The 16,025-nt window shown below is 47.1% G+C and overlaps 1 protein-coding gene across 2 annotated transcripts in view; it reads left to right on the forward strand.

Moving 5' to 3' along the window:
• Window positions 1-8,252, forward strand: part of LOC119959651 (protein mono-ADP-ribosyltransferase PARP12-like) — a 79,105-nt gene extending 70,853 nt beyond the window's left edge. For both annotated transcript variants that reach the window (XM_038787838.1, XM_038787841.1), the window contains one exon: window positions 7,412-8,252. In XM_038787838.1, coding sequence (XP_038643766.1) covers window positions 7,412-7,731 — 320 coding nt within the window. In that variant the 3' untranslated portion in view covers window positions 7,732-8,252. The remainder of the gene's footprint in view (window positions 1-7,411) is intronic.
• Window positions 8,253-16,025: the final 7,773 nt, after the last annotated feature.

Below are 16,025 nucleotides of genomic sequence, written 5' to 3' on the forward strand. Positions count from 1 at the left end.
AGTCCAAAGATGTGCAGGTTAGGTGGATTGACCATGATAAATTGTCCTTAGTGTCCAAAAGGTTAGGAGGGGTAATTGGGTTACGGGGATAGGGTGGAAGTGAGGGCTTAAGTAGGTTGGTGCAGACTCGATGGGCCGAATGACCTCCTTCTGCACTGTATGTTCTATGTTCTATGTTCACCCACTTCTTAAAGAGGGCCGACTTCGCTTTATTGAAGCCCGCCCTCCTTTTGGCCAGCTCCGCACCCAGGTCCTGATAGACACCCAACTCGCTGCCTTCCCATGTGAAGCGCCTGGTCTGCCTGGCCCACCTCAAAATCCATTCCTTATCCAGGAACCGATGCATTCACATCACCATCGCCCTCGGCGGCTTGTTTCTCTGCGGCTTCCTCATAAAAGCCCTATGCGCCCTGTTCACTTACCAGGGCTGAGCAACTGCTCCTTCACTCAGCAGCTTCTCGAACATTCGGGCCACATCTGCATCGGCGTCCATTCCCTCGCTGCCCTCCTTAAATTCTGCGCGATATGTTCTCTAGATCCTCCACTTTGTCCTGCAGCTCTTGTGATGATCTCTCATCAGCCCCATCGCCACCATCGCGGCGAGCTGCTCATCGTGCTCGCCCACCACCTCCTGCACCTTCTGGATCGCCTTGCCCTGGGCTTCTAACCTCAATTCCATGCAATCAATCCCCGCCTTTATAGGATCTACCACCTGGCCAGGTCCTCCAAGTACTCCTTCCTCTGCTGGGCAAACTTCTCATGCAGAAAGGTCACAAGTTGTTCCATCGACCACTGAGTCAGCAAACCCAGACCTTGACCCTCCGTCATCTTCCCCAGTGCCGCAGGCTCCAAACCAGCTTTCAACGAATGGTCCCTCATTTATCGACCACTTCTGGTCCACAAATCCATAAACCGGTGGGATACTCTCTTCTTCCACCTCACCAGTACTATATACCATCACTCAGTTCCACCGTAAATCGGGGGGGAAAGGTCCGAAAAGTCCAGCAGGAGCGGGATCACCAAATGTGCGACCACTCACACCATGGTCGCCACTGGAAGTCTACTTCTCCTAATTCTTATGTACCTATCTGCTGCCCTTGTCCTTCTAGATGGTACAGGTTGTTGGTTTGGAAGGTTCTGTAGAAGGAGCCTTGGCGAGTTCCTGCAGTGCATCTTGTAGATGGACATGTTTTTATATAGTTTCTCTACTGCTCTCGTTTTTCCCTCTTTATTTTTTTTCTCATCATCCTTTGCTGGTTTCTAAAATTTTCTCAATCTTTGGACCGACTAATCTTTAGATTATAGGACACCTTTAATATTGATCTGGTACCATCCTAAACTTTTATTTCCTCTCTGCCACTCCACCTTGCTGGCCCTCTGCAGCATTCCTGTTGGTCTCACCACGGGGACTACCCAACTTCATTTGGGATTGGATAGTGATGCTCTGAGTGTTCACCTCCTGAACCCGGCATCAGTCCCTGAATGGACAACGAGCACCTCTTAGTTGGCCGTCTCCTGAGATGATTCCTCATGTCGGTCACCTCTCGGCCGAACTAGGTCAGGACTCGGAAATAACTCCGGATCTTTTTCTGGAAAGTTCTGGCCAATATGTCCTGGAGCCAACAAGGGACATGCCTTATTAGATTTAATAATGATTAACAAGCCAGATTCAATTGGCAGCCTAACCCTATTTGAATATTTACCTAATATTGATCACAATATTCAGTGTAATGTTTTAAAGATAACTGTTGAAAAACTACAAAGATTTAAAGTCTGACTTCATTAGAATGAGCCCAAGACTGTCCGTTTATCTATCTAAAGGGTAAAACAGGAGATCGGTGTGAGGTGTTTGTCATAATATACATCCAGGTATATGATGGTGTGCAGACAGGCAGTGATTGACACACAGGATGATCAGTGAACACACAGAACACAGCAGCCAATCACCAGACAGGACACGACCACTATAAAGCCAGAGGGCACCAGTTTTCCCGCTCTCTCGGGATCCAGCCTCTGAGACAGTCACAGCTCGTGAGCAGCAACTAGAACATTCACCATGTGGTAGTAAGATAGTCTGGTCAGGTTAGCCTCAGGTCTCCAGTCAAGTCAGCATAGCGTCAACCCACAGTTAAGCATGTATTATAGTTAGTTGTTCAATAAAATCGTGTTGCATCTCACCAAGTGTTGGAAGCCTGTCTCTCTCTACACTGCATCAAACGCAGTCCAAGTAGACCCAGCTTGCCCAACACATCAGTGTTCAATCAATAATTTAATGTGATGGGGCGGCATGATGGCACACTGCTGCCTCACGCCGCTGAGGACCCGGTTCGATTCCAGCCCCGGGTCATTGTCCGTGTGGAGTTTGCACATTCTCCCCATGTTTGCTTGGGTCTCACCCCCACAACCAAAAGATGTCCAGGGTAGGTGGACTGGCCATTCTAAATTGCCCCTTGATTGGAAAAAAAGAATTGGGTACTCTAAATTTATAAAAATAATTTAACGTGACGCAGAACCAGTTCATTTGGCTTTAGCGACAAGAGCTCCACTTGCTAAAACAAAACCAACGACAACTAAAGAGGCAAACTTAAAGAAAGAAAAAGCTTGCAAAATAAAAAGTTAGGACAGGTCCCTTGAAAGATGCAAACAACATCAGAAAGTGACAAAACAGATACACCCAAAAGCAAAATCCTGCGGCTGAAAGACAAACAGAAAATGCTATAAATACGTTGGTGACTGATCATTCCTCAGAACTGTAAAAGTTTGAATGTCGTGGATTTTCAGTGAGTGAAGTTGGGGGGTGGGGGAAAGAAAGAAAGAACGAAAGGAAAGCTCTCTGATATTTCATTTCATTTCAGTTTTCATTTCATATGCTGGAGGGGCAGGAGAGATTAACTGACAACATTTTTCATGTTACAGGGACTAAGGAAATGGGAGCCTGGACCTTGTTCCACATAGCCCACAAAAAGGCCATCAGAGCTGGGGGATCTAGATGGGCACCATGACAACACCTTTTATTTGGAGGAAATGAGATAGGTTGTCAGGGAACTTGTTCAATGCAAGAACAGGTTTAACCAGTTGAAGGAGGGTGGAAGACAAGTTGTTGCCACTCCCTCATCACCTTTCCGGGTGCATGCTCGACAGTATCTGTGCTGCTTCCTGCTCTCGCCTAGAATTAGAAAATTTAATTGACTGAGCTTCCAATTCTACCCCTCTTCCACTTTCATTTAGTCTTTTGTTTTTCAATCTTTTTTGCCTGAGGCCCACTTTTACCAACTGGTCATTCTTTGGTACCGCGCCAGCTGACCTTCGCGACCTATGCAGGCCCACCTTCGCGACCCACGCCGACCAACTTTCATGACCCATGCCACCCAAACTTCGCGACTCATGCTACCTGACCTACACAACCCACCTTTTCACTTCCCTTTAACATGACAGGTGAGCCTGCTTGGTCCTCACAATCTGACTTGCTTTGTCATTCAGTGTTACACATCTGCTGAGGACTTCAGGTGATGATATATGTTCTCAGTGCGTCCATTGAAAAAAATTAAGAGGTTCGCCCTCAAACTCCCTATGCTTAGTCTTCAAATGCCTTTGAAGTTTTGAGGGTTTCAATCTTTCATTTTCCAGTACTTCCCTGCATATCATGTGGAGATGCCGGCGTTGGACTGGGGTGGGCACATTAAGAAGTCTTACAACACCAGGTTAAAGTCCAACAGGTTTGTTTTGAATCACTAGCTTTTGGAGCATTGCTCCTTCCTCAGGTGAATGAAGAGATGGGTTCCAGAAACATATATATAGACAGAGTCAAAGATACAAGATGATACTTTGAATGCGAGCATTTGCAGGTAATTAAGTCCTTACAGGTCCAAATGGAGCGACTGGAGAGTGGGATAATCACAGGTTAAAGAGGTGTGAATTGTCTCAAGCCAGGATAGTTGGTAGGATTTTGCAAGCCCAGGCCAGATGGTGGGGGACGAATGTAATGCGACATGAATCCCAGGTCCCAGTTGTTTCACTGGGCTCTGGGCTTGCGCACTGCTGAGGGGGCATGCACACGCGGGCCAGCATTCTGAATGCCGGTCGTGGCCAGCATTTTTAAAAGCCGGTTGCGGCCATTGAACACTTCTTCCCGCAATTGGGAATAGCGCGACCAATGGCCCGCAACCCTCCCAACACCTGCCTGTGACCCACCCACAGGTTGCGACCTTGAGTTTGAAAATGACTGCTCGAGACTATGTTTTCTCATTCTCCCTGTGTCTGCATGGGTCTCACCCCCAAAACTGAAAAGGTGTGCACGGAGGTGGATTGGCCTGCTAAATTGCCCCTTATTTGGAAAAAAAAGTAATTGCGTGTAATTTTCATGTTGGATGGCCTGATTTATATTAAAAGAACACTTGTAGCTAAAGCTATAAATGATTTATTAACATTAACTGTTGGTAAACTATATACAAAACAACAGATGAATAATAGTAAGATCATGCACTAGCAATCTTTCTCTCTAGTTCCCTCCAGCCAGTCTGAGGGGTCATCTGAATCTAACACTCACTTCTATACCTAGTGAGACACCTAGTGGTCAGTCAGTGAATTAAAACACAACCATATCACCACACTGGGTACTCTAAATTTATTTTTGAAAATAAACTACGCTTCCTCACATCTCACTTCCTGTAAGGGTTCCATTCTCCCAGTTTCTCCATCTCCATCATTCATGCGATGCAACTTTCCATACTAATTTTCTTACCTTTTCCTCAACCGAGGATTTCCCCCGACCACATTGGCAGGTTTCTCCACCAGCTCCATCACATTTCCTGGATTCTCCTTTCACCCCTTCCCCTCCCTTCCACACCACCAGCCTCCATACTTGATGGATCATCCCTCCACTATTTCCCACTATCTCCAGCATGATTCCACCATCAAATGCATCTTCACCTCCCTCCCTTTTCAGCATTCTGACGGGATTGTTCTCTCCGTGTCACCCTGGTATAATCCTCCGCCACCCCCAACACCCCCTCCCTTCCCTACAGCACCTTTCTGTGCAAGTGCAGGGGATGCATTGAACTATCCTATCACCTCCTCCCTTCTCATTATGCAAGTCCTCAAATATTCCTTTCAAGTGAAACAGTGATTTACATGTACTTCTTTCAATTTAGTCTCCTGTATTCACTGCTCACAATGCACTCTCCTCTACTCTGCAGAGACCAAACACAGAAAGGGTGTGACTGCCTTACAGAACACCTTTGCTCTTTTCCCAAGTGTGACCACTTGTCAGGCCTGGCCTTTCCTCTTAGTTTTTCATTGAAGCTAAACACAAGCGTGAGGAACAGCTCACGACTGGGCACTTGACAGCCTTTTGTCTTCAACAATTCTGGATCATAACCTCTGCCCTCATTTTGTATCCTATCTCACTTCTTTATTATTTACTTTGCTTTGTGTTCTGGATAGCAGCTACCCTGCCTTCACACCTCCTCTGGGCACATTTTAGGTTTTGTTTCTCTCCCCCCCCACCGCATTACTATTCTCTTTGGCCTTCACCTGGAACACTTTCATTATTTAATCTCTTCTGCCTTACACCCTGTCACAGATCTTTTCCCCCACCCACCCCAGTGTTGACTTGCTGAAACCCCGGACATTTTGAACTTTTCCCTGTTCTGATCGAACTAAAACATGGGGCGGAATTTAATGCATTTCTCCCTGGAGCAGGCAGGGAGGTGGGGGCAGCTGTTGAATGGGACATAACCATTTAGGGTGGGGAACCCTCACCTTTCCGATTTCCCCCCAATTATTAGGGGTGGTGAAAATCAAAGTTGACCTTCGCATCCCTTGGGCCATTCACGGCCACTTAAGTGCTCCATCCTGCTACTGCTGGTATTCTACCAACAGCTGAGTGGGGGGGTTTGCAAACATGCGGCATGGTTGTCCTTGTGGTCTGCCTGAAGACTTATGTGGGCACAACGCTTGTGTTCCGACACTCTCTGAGAATTTAACATTCGTCCTCAATTGTGTTGCCCAGAATTATCAGAATACTCCAGTTAGTGATTTAGAAAGGTTCAGCATGTGTTATTTGCTTTTGTACTCCTGTCTCGATTTAGCACTGCAGAAACTCCTATCAGCAGCTGTTCACCCCCTCACATTGCTGCCCCTGCAGTCATTTATGAACGTTCAACATATCTTCCTTAGGTACTCTGTGTCTCTGTTTATAGAGCCAAGAACCCAATTTTCTCTTTTTTAACAGCTTCATTAACTTGTCCTGACATCTTCAATGATTTGCTTGAATATTGCTGAAAAGAGAGACGAGTTGCTGAATCTTTTCCTCTCTCACTCATCAGGACAAACACAAGAATACCAAATTTCAAAACGATCACAACAATTTATGCTACAGGAAGAAAGCTCTTCTTTGCCATTCATGCATTTGTCCTGATAAGTGGAAGATATGTGTTTGTGCATGTGCGTCTGTGTGAGTGCATGTCTGAGTGTGATTGTGTGTTTGTGTATGTGTGAGTTTATATGTGAATGTGTGTCTGTGTGTAGGTGTGTGTAGTATGTGTGACTGTGTGCGTAACTGTGTGTATGTATATGTTTGTGTGCGTGTTTGCCTGTGCAGTTTATTTCTGTGTATATGTGTGTCTACATGTATGTGTGTGAATGTGTGTTTTTGCGTGTGTGCTTTTGCGTGTGTGCTTTTGTGTGTTTTATTTCTGTGTGTGTGCATTTTATTTCTGTGTGTGTGTGTTTGCATTTTATTTCTGTAAGTTTGTGTACTTTGATCTGATGAGGACACAATGAGGCTCTGCTGTGATGGTCTCCATGGTGACAGAGTGTTGCTCACCACTGAACAATACCGCAGTCCACTTCATCTTTCAGAAACCATTGTAAGGTGGGAGGGAGAAGAACTGAAAAAGTAGGAAGAGAGGGAAACATTTTCACATTTGAAGGTAGAGTTTCTGAGTCCTCGATTGTGGTGAGGGGCCATGCAAATCGTGAGGTGCCCATCAGAATATCACAAGTCTGCAGTCTCCAGGAATATGCTCGGGCCTGCCTGCCACCTTATGCAGGGTGTAACCCTCCTGTTTGAGATGTGTTCAACACATTACAGATACTGTAGGACATGGCAAACCCTTGATAAGTGGATTTTCTTTCTGAATAGCAATTCCAATGATCAGTCTTTTTTAAAAGTCTGATCTATTGACCTTTAAATACCTGGTTATTTCAACAATGGAACTAGACTGAGAAATTGTGTTGGGTGGGAATCTGAATCTATTCCAATGATGAGACTTCCAGCATGAGGTGCCCTGCTGTGGGCTAGTGAGATGTGTGGGTGGTGAAGGAAGGTATAGTCTCATTTCAGTTTGTTAATTGTTTTTATTTTGCGAATATGTATAAACTTTAAAAAAATGTTTTGTTCCCTCATTAGGAAGCTACTTTGCCAGAGATGCCTCCTACGCAGACAACTATTTCTCAACTATGTCAGCCACCAAGTCGATGTTTCTAGCCAGGGTTCTGGTTGGCCAGTTTTTCAAAGGAAGGGCAGATTACTGCAGGCCACCTTCGAAAGATGCCACATACACCAACCTGTATGACAGCTGCACCGACAATGGCGCCAACCCATCGATCTTTGTCATTTTTGAGAAGCACCAGATCTACCCAGAGTACATCATCGAATACAGCAACAAAGTTGGCTTCTTCCAATGGATGAAGGAAGTTATGTCAGGACGGTCTGCGTCCGCCAAGTGATCACAGAATCCCTACAGTGCAGGAGGAGGCCATTTGACCCATCGAGTCTGCACCCTTCCTCGGCCCAGTCCCTCGCCCCATCCCTGCAACAAATCCTGCATACCTTTGGACATTAAGGGGCAATTCAGCATGGCCAATCCACCTAACCTGCACACCTTTGGACTGTTGGAGGAAACCGGAGCGCCTGAAGGAAGCCCACGGAGAGAACGTACAAACTCCACACAGAAAGTCATCCAAGGGCGGAATTGAACTGGGTCCCTGGTGCTGTGAGGCAGTAATGCTAACCCCACAGTGATGGCAGTTTGACACCATTTTTTCCGCATCCTCCGTGCTGCTATTTATGCATTGAATGTATAATCTAGTTGCTCTATCTTGGTTCAGTTCATCCATGTTCTACAGCCGACTTTCAATCATTAATAAGCCATTCTAATGGGTTACCTAATCAACTGGATCAACAAAAATTGTTATTTTATTGTCAGTGACTGTGTGATAAGAAACCAATTCACTAAATTCTGTGACAGAATCAATTTTGCGATGAGGTTTTGTATTCGTCTTGACGGTTCATGGGATACTAAAACTTCATAAATTACTGGTCACCCCCAGTTGGACTATTGTGGCCTATCCCGGGCACTGCAATTTAGGAAGGAAGTCATGGCCTGGGGGATGGTGCGGAGGAGATTTATCTGGACAGGTAGCAGGGGTGAAGGACTGGAAACGTTGGGATTGGATCTCTTTGAAGCAACGAGGGTTTTGATAGAGGTGTCGAATTATGAACGGTTTTGTTCAATTAACTAAGGAAAGGCATTTTCCACTGGCAGTAGAGTCGGTAACCCAGACAGCGCAGACTTTAAAAGACTTGAGAAAAGAGCCAGAGGTGAGAGGAGGAGAATCTGTTTGCATGCAGCCAATTGTTATGGTTTGTCGTTCACTCCCTTCAGAAGGGGAGTAGAGTAATTGGTTAGTTCATTTGAAGAGCCAGCACAGGCATGATGGACTGAACGACCCAAGGTTGTACGACATTGCAGTTTTCAGTCGGTGCTAGGCTGAGACAGGTAGCTGACTGAAGCTGGCAGTCAAAGTGTGCAATCATATTGAATAATTTTACAAGGTTGTGGTGATGGTTGAGACCCCCACTCAGAGAGCACGCGGTTGAGAATCAGTAGTATGCAAAATTCTCTGTGTAATAATAATAATACTGTTTATTGTTGTCACAAGTAGGCTTACATTAACACTGCAATGAAGTTACTGTGAAAAGCCCCTCGTCGCCACATTCCGGCGCAAATTCAGTCTTTTGGGACTTGTGGGAGGAAACCGGAGCACCCGGAGGAAACCCACGCAGACACGGGGAGAACGTGCAGACTCCGCACAGACAGTGACCCAAGTCAGGAATCAAACCTAGGACCCTGGCACTGGGAAGCAACAGTGCTAACCACTGTGCTACCGTGTCATCCATTGGAGTGTAAGAATGTGAAGTTGCTGTGTTCAGAGACGTGACTCAAACTTAAAATGTGACTAAACCAAATGTCATTACCCCCATTCCACAATGTTAGAATTATGGAGTGAATGAGGACAACGTGTTGACTGTTCGGCTCTAACCCTTCTATCATAAAATGCCCCATAGAGGGCAGCACGGTGGCACGGTGCGTTAGCCCTGCTGCCTCGCGGCACCGAGGTCCCAGGTTCGATCCCGGCTCTGGGTCACTGTCCATATGGAGTTTGCACATTCTCCCCATGTTTGCATGGGTTTCGCCCCCACAACCCAAAGATGTGCAGGGTAGGTGGATTGGCCACACTAAATTGCCCTTAATTTGGAAAAAATGAATGGGGTACTCTAAATTTAAAATAAAATAAAATGCCCCATAGAAGGGTTATCAGACCAAATTTGACACTGAGGCCACATAAGGAGATATTCAGACAGATGCTGGTAGTTTGTCCAAACAGATATTGTTTTAAGCAGCGTGTGGAGTAGCTCAGGGAAGGAATTCCAGAGGTTGGGACACAGACTAACAAAGACATGGCTGCCAGCGATGGTGTGATTAAAATTGGGGGGTGCAGAGAGGACCAGAATTGAAGGAGTGCAAAGATCTCAGGGTATTGTAGATCTCATTGCAAAGACCTCTCACTAGTGGTTTGGATTTGATACCCCATAGTTCCTTTATTGCCTTGTTAGATTTGGATTGGAAATTTTCAAAGGATCAAATACTGTTCATGCATCAATTAGAATCACCAAAGAACAGGAGGAGGCAATTAGGTCCATTCAAGTCATTAGTACAGAGCAATCCCACCTCCCTGATCTCTCCTCATAGTCCATCTCCATAGTTAAGAACTCAGCGACCAACTTAAATGAGTATGCCACCACCGTCACAGACTTCATCAGCAAATGTGTGGACGACTGCGTGCCAAAGAAAGCGGTACGCACGTTCCCCAACCGGAAACCATGGCTCAATCGCGAGATTGACTCCCTACTGAAGGACAGATCTGAGGCGTTCAAGTCAGGCGGTCCTGACCTATACAAGAAATCCAGGTACGACCTCCGCAAAGCCATCCGAGATGCCAAGAGAGAATATCAAACTAAGCTAGAGTCACAGACAGACTCTCGGCGGCTGTGGCAAGGACTAAACAACATCACGGGTTACAAAGCGAAGCTAAGCAGTATCTCTCGCAGCAGCGCACCCCTCCCCAAAGAACTCAATGCATTCTATGCTCGGTTCGAGCAGATAACCAACAATCCGCTGTCGAGTGCCCCAGCAGCCCATAATTCACCCATACCCATCATCACAGCTTCCGAAGTCAGATCGGCCTTCCTGAAAGTGAATCCTTGGAAGGCTACTGGCCCAGACGGGATCCCTGGTCGAGCACTCAGAGCCTGCGCATACCAGCTGGCAGATGTGCTCGCGGGCATCTTTAACCTATCCCTACTCCACTCCGAGTTCCCCACCTGCTTCAAGAAGACCACCATCATACCGGTACCAAAGAAGAACCAGGCAACGTGCCTCAATGACTACCGTCCAGTGGCCCTGACTTCAGTCGTAATGAAGTGTTTCGAGAGGTTGATCATGAAGCGCATCACTTCCATACTCCCGGAACGCCTTGATCCACTGCAATTCGCAAACTGCCACAACCGGTCCACAGCAGACGCCATCTCCCTGGTCGTACATTCATCCCTAGAGCATCTCGACAACAAGGACTCCGACATCAGACTCCTATTTATTGATTACAGCTCCACCTTGAACACCATAATCCCAGCCAAGCTCATATCAAAGCTCCAAAACCCAGGACTTGGCTCCTCCCTCTGCAACTGGATCCTCGATTTTCTGACAAACAGACCACAGTCAGTAAGAATGAACAACACCTCCTCCTCCACAATAGTCCTCAATAAAAGTGCCCCGCAACACTGTGTACTTAGCCCCCTACTCTACTCCCTGTACACACACGACTGCGTGGCAAAATTTGATTCCAACTCCATCTCCAAGTTTGCTGACGATATGACCATAGTGGTCCGGATCTCGAATTACGACGAGTCAGAATACAGGAGGGAGATAGAGAACCTAGTGGAATGGTGCAGCGACAACAATCTCTCCCTCAATGCCAGCAAAACTAAAGAGCTGGTCATTGACTTCAGGAAGCAAAGTACTGTACACACCCCTGTCAGCATCAATGGGGCCGAGGTGGAGATGGTTAGCAGTTTCAAATTCCTAGGGGTGCACATCTCCAAAAATATGTCCTGGTCCACCCACGTTGACGCTACCACCAAGAAAGCCCAACAGCGCCTATACTTTCTCAGGAAACTAAGGAAGTTCGGCATGTCCACATTAACCCTTCCAAACTTTTACAGATGCACCATAGAAAGCATCCTATCGGGCTGCATCACAGCCTGGTATGGCAACTGCTCGGCCCAGAGAGTCGTGAACACCGCCCAGTCCATCACACGGACCTGCCTCCCATCCATTGAGTCCATCTACACCTCTGCCTGGGGAAAGTGGGCAGCATAATCAAAGACCCCTCCCACCCGGCTTACTCACTCTTCCAACTTCTTCCATCGAGCAGGAGATACAGAAGTCTGAGAACACGCACGAACAGACTCAAAAACAGCTTTTTCCCCACTGTTACCAGACTCCTAAATGACCCTCTTATGGACTGACCTCATTAACACTATACCCTGTATGCTTAATCCGATGCCGGTGCTTATGTAGTTACATTGTATACCTTGTGTTGCCCTATTATGTATTTTCTTTTATTCCCTTTTCTTCCCATGTACTTAATGATCTGTTGAGCTGCTCGCGGAAAAATACTTTTCACTGTACCTCGGTACACATGACAATAAACAAATCCAATCCAATCCAATCCAATCCATCTACAATTACTTTGTGGGAGATGCAGTAGTTCTGCCTGTGACAAACTGCACCAAATCTGCAATGTCATAATTGCCGCTAATCATGCCCCTCACTCTCCCTGTCACAATCTTAAATTGGTGACATCTTCACCACTAGACCTTCATCTGGAGGAATACATTTTTAACCAACCTCCAAAATTCTCCTCTTAGCCTTCACTGCTCCAGCAGAAATGGTTTCAATATTTCAATTCTCTTCTCAAACCTGAGTTTCCCCTATTATTATCCTTGATTAATCTATTCTATTCCACATTGTCCATTTGTTTGATTTGCATCAGAGCAATACAGAGAAGACACTAGTTCCTAAATGTGCAGGAACTTTACAGTTTTGTACACTTTAAAATGTCTACACCATGTTTCTAGCAGCTTTGCTATCTTTTGGTGGCGCCTGTTTACTTATCTCAAAGTTCACACCCAGGCTGGACAGATTCAGTACGGTGAATATCAACAGTAAAAGAGACTCACATAATCACACACAACAAATGAATACCACATTCCCTCTCTGTGGTTTAGATATCCCTTTGATCATAATTAAATGTAAATGTCTCCACAGTTCCAGAGCACCATAGGCTGCTCTCCCCTTTGACAGCTGACTGCTGCTAATTTAATTTGTGGGTCACCACACTTCAGGCAAGGGGCAAGGTTGAGAGGTTCATGAATAACCTCAGCCGGTACGGGAATTGAACCCGCGCTGTTGCGATTGCTGCGCATTATGAACCAGCCGTCTAGCCAACTGAGCTAAACCAAGCCAGGAGCAGCACCAGACATACTGAAACATTAGGTGTTAACCTAATGAAGCTACAACATCGGACTGTTTGCAATACCAAACAGTGAAAGTAAAATTGCGATCGAGCTAAGGGATTCCATAACCAATGGATCAGTCACGCCGCCAAGGTCCCAGGTTCGATCCCGGCCCCGGGTCACTGTCTGTGTGGAGTTTGCACATTCTCCCCGTATCTGCGTGGGTCTCACTCCCATAATGTAAAGATGAGCAGGGTAGGTGGATTGGCCACGCTAAATTGTCCCTTAATTGGAAAAAAAAGAATTGGGTACTCAAAATTTATTTTAAAAACCTAACGGATCAGGTGTAAGCACTGCAGTCTTGCCACATCCAGTCGTGAATGGTGGTGACAGTTAAACAACTCACTGGAGGAGGAGGCTCCTCAAATATCCACATCCTCAATGATGGAGGAGCCCAGCACATATGTGCAAAAGACAAGGCTGAGGCATTCGCAACATCTTCAACCAGAAGAGCCAGATGGGTGATCTATCTCATCACAGCCTCACAGATGTCAGTTTTCAGCCAATACGATTCACTCCACGTGATAGCAAGAAACGGCTGAAGGCTGAAGGATACTGCAAAGACTATGGGCCCTGACAATATTCCGGCAATAGTACTGAAGACTTGTGCTCCAGAACTTCCCTCACCCCTAACCAAGCTGTTCCAGTACAGCTACAATACTGGTAACTACCCAGAAATGTGGAATGTTGCCCGGGTATGTCCTGTACACAAAGGTAGGACAATTCCAACCCAGCCAATTCCCACCCTATCGGTCTACTCTCCATCATCTGTAAAGTTATGGACGTAGTCATCAACAGTGCTGCCAAGCAGTACTTACTCATCAATAATCTGCTCACAGACGCTCAGTTTAGGTTCCACTGGGTCACTCAGCTCCTGACTTCATTACAGACTTGGTTCAAACATGGACAAAAGAGCTGAATGCCAGAGGTGAGGTGAGAGTGAGAGGAAGATGGTTGTGGTGGTTGGATGTCAATCATCTCAGCTCCAGGACATTGCAGGAGTTTCTCAGGATAGTGTCCTTAGCCCAACCATCTTCAGCTGCTTCATCAATGACCTCCCTTCCATCATAAGGTCAGAAATGGGGATATTCGCTGATGATTCCTGATACAAATTGGGGGAAATTAATATAAAAAAAACAAATTGAAAAAGGGAGCTTATTAGAGGCAGATATCAGGAGAAATGCGGAGATACAATTTTGCTTAACAGTGGAAACCAAGTATTTTACACATGTGACTAGAGAAAACAGTGGGGCTCTCGAGGTGGTAATTTCAAAGTGGAGAGATAAGGAGGTGGATTCCCCATTGCTCGCGCCGATAGTGGATTTCCCGGATCAGGCAGAGCGACTGAAAGTTCCGTTGCACCAGTTCCCCGGCAGCAATGGCAGCGAGACCCACGCCCCATGCTAGCTGTATCCTGCAAAATTACAATTTACATGCTTTTTAATATGATTAGCAGGCTGGAAGACCAAATCATGGTCCCCCCCCCCACCTCCTGTGATGCTCCAGCCCTCTCAACTAAGAGTCACACTGGTGTGAATTGGTACACGTCTGTACAAGCGGGACCCAGGGACCATGCCTGTTGAGGGGAGCGATGAGGTGAGCATACCTCGGGCTTGCTGGGGGGTGTATGGCTGGGCCTCAGGAAGTAGCAGGGAATGGCTTTGTGGCAAGTGTGTGGACTCGGGGTGTCCCCCTCTGGATCAGGGTGTCCTGCCCTATTGCTGCATAAATTCATTTAAACCCACTCTCTAGCTGCAACGTACAGGCTCCTGGCTGTTGAGACGACTGACAGTATCCTGGAAATGCTCTGAGGGCTTCTGGTCATGTGGAGACCCACCCAGCCCACTATCTGGAAACCCTCATACCCCAGCAATGCCATCAAGGGGATGGGCCTGGTCATGCTTAACCGCTGGCCCACCAGGTGTTGGCACTCCTCAGACGTGCAGCCCCACAGCGGGGGAAGCAAGGGATTAGCAGAGCTCACCTCAAACAAAGGACACATGCACCTGTGCTGCTGGAACCCTCCCTGGAACATAGCTCCTCTCAGAGTACAAACATCACCAATGACACTCACACCTAGCCTACCCTTAAGGTCAGGCGATGACTCCAAGCCCTGCCTGTCCACCATGCCCTTGAACCCATCCATCCTGCCCTGGCCAGAAAACCTGACCAGCTCCCTGTCACAACCTATGTGTTAAATCCAGGCTCCACATCACAGGGCAGCAAATGTTCACATCCCTTGCTCACCCCCATCTTTAGGACCTGCTCTCACACCAGCCATTTAGCATGGAGACGTATGGCTGCACAGTATGAGCATCTCCAACACACAACCAGTTGCCACTCTCCTGGCAGATAGCACAAGGCTCACCCAGTGCGAAGACCCACAGGAGACCACACTGGGAGAAACAGAACAGGGGCCACAGAATCTATTGCTAACATTGGTTGCAGTAGCCACCGATACCCCCATTGACAGGGAAGGGTGGTGAAGATAGAGCCTCTACTCATCACAGGCCAAGTGCAAGTCACTAGATGCGGCCGGGGGGAGGGAGCAGGGGTGGGGGACAAACAGCAGGACAACTCAGTGACCATGTAACCTGGTGGCATTGGATGGTCAAGTGAATCCTCACCTTGCTGACGTACTATCTCCCCATGCTCCCCCCTGCTGAGGCAATGGATTTCGGACTGCAGATACTTGCTACTTACCTGACCACAGCTGCCATTGCAGATGCATGGTGGCAGAGCACCAGGGTCAAGCCCAGGGAGAGCCCTGCACCAGAGGAGCCGACCACGTAATAGGAGGGGCCACCCGGTGAGACTCAAATGCCAGCCATTCAACTGGCTGAGGAGGTGGTGCGAAGGAGGCGCCGCATCAATCCACATGTATATCGGCAGGGCCTGGTCTTCGAGGAGCTGCTGGACCACGTTGGCTTATGCCGATTCTGGTTAAGGAGGTAGCCCGTGCACCACCTGTGCCAGCTGCTGGCGGACCTGGCACCACAGGGATATGGAAGACACCCAATCATGATTGTTGTCAAGGTTGAAGTGTTGGCTAGCGTAGACTTGAGAGATGAACAGACTCTTCCAACACTGATGAAGGTTCAAC

This window comes from Scyliorhinus canicula, chromosome 2 (genome assembly GCF_902713615.1).
Source record: "Scyliorhinus canicula chromosome 2, sScyCan1.1, whole genome shotgun sequence".
In the NCBI taxonomy this organism is placed as follows: Eukaryota; Metazoa; Chordata; class Chondrichthyes; order Carcharhiniformes; family Scyliorhinidae; genus Scyliorhinus; species Scyliorhinus canicula.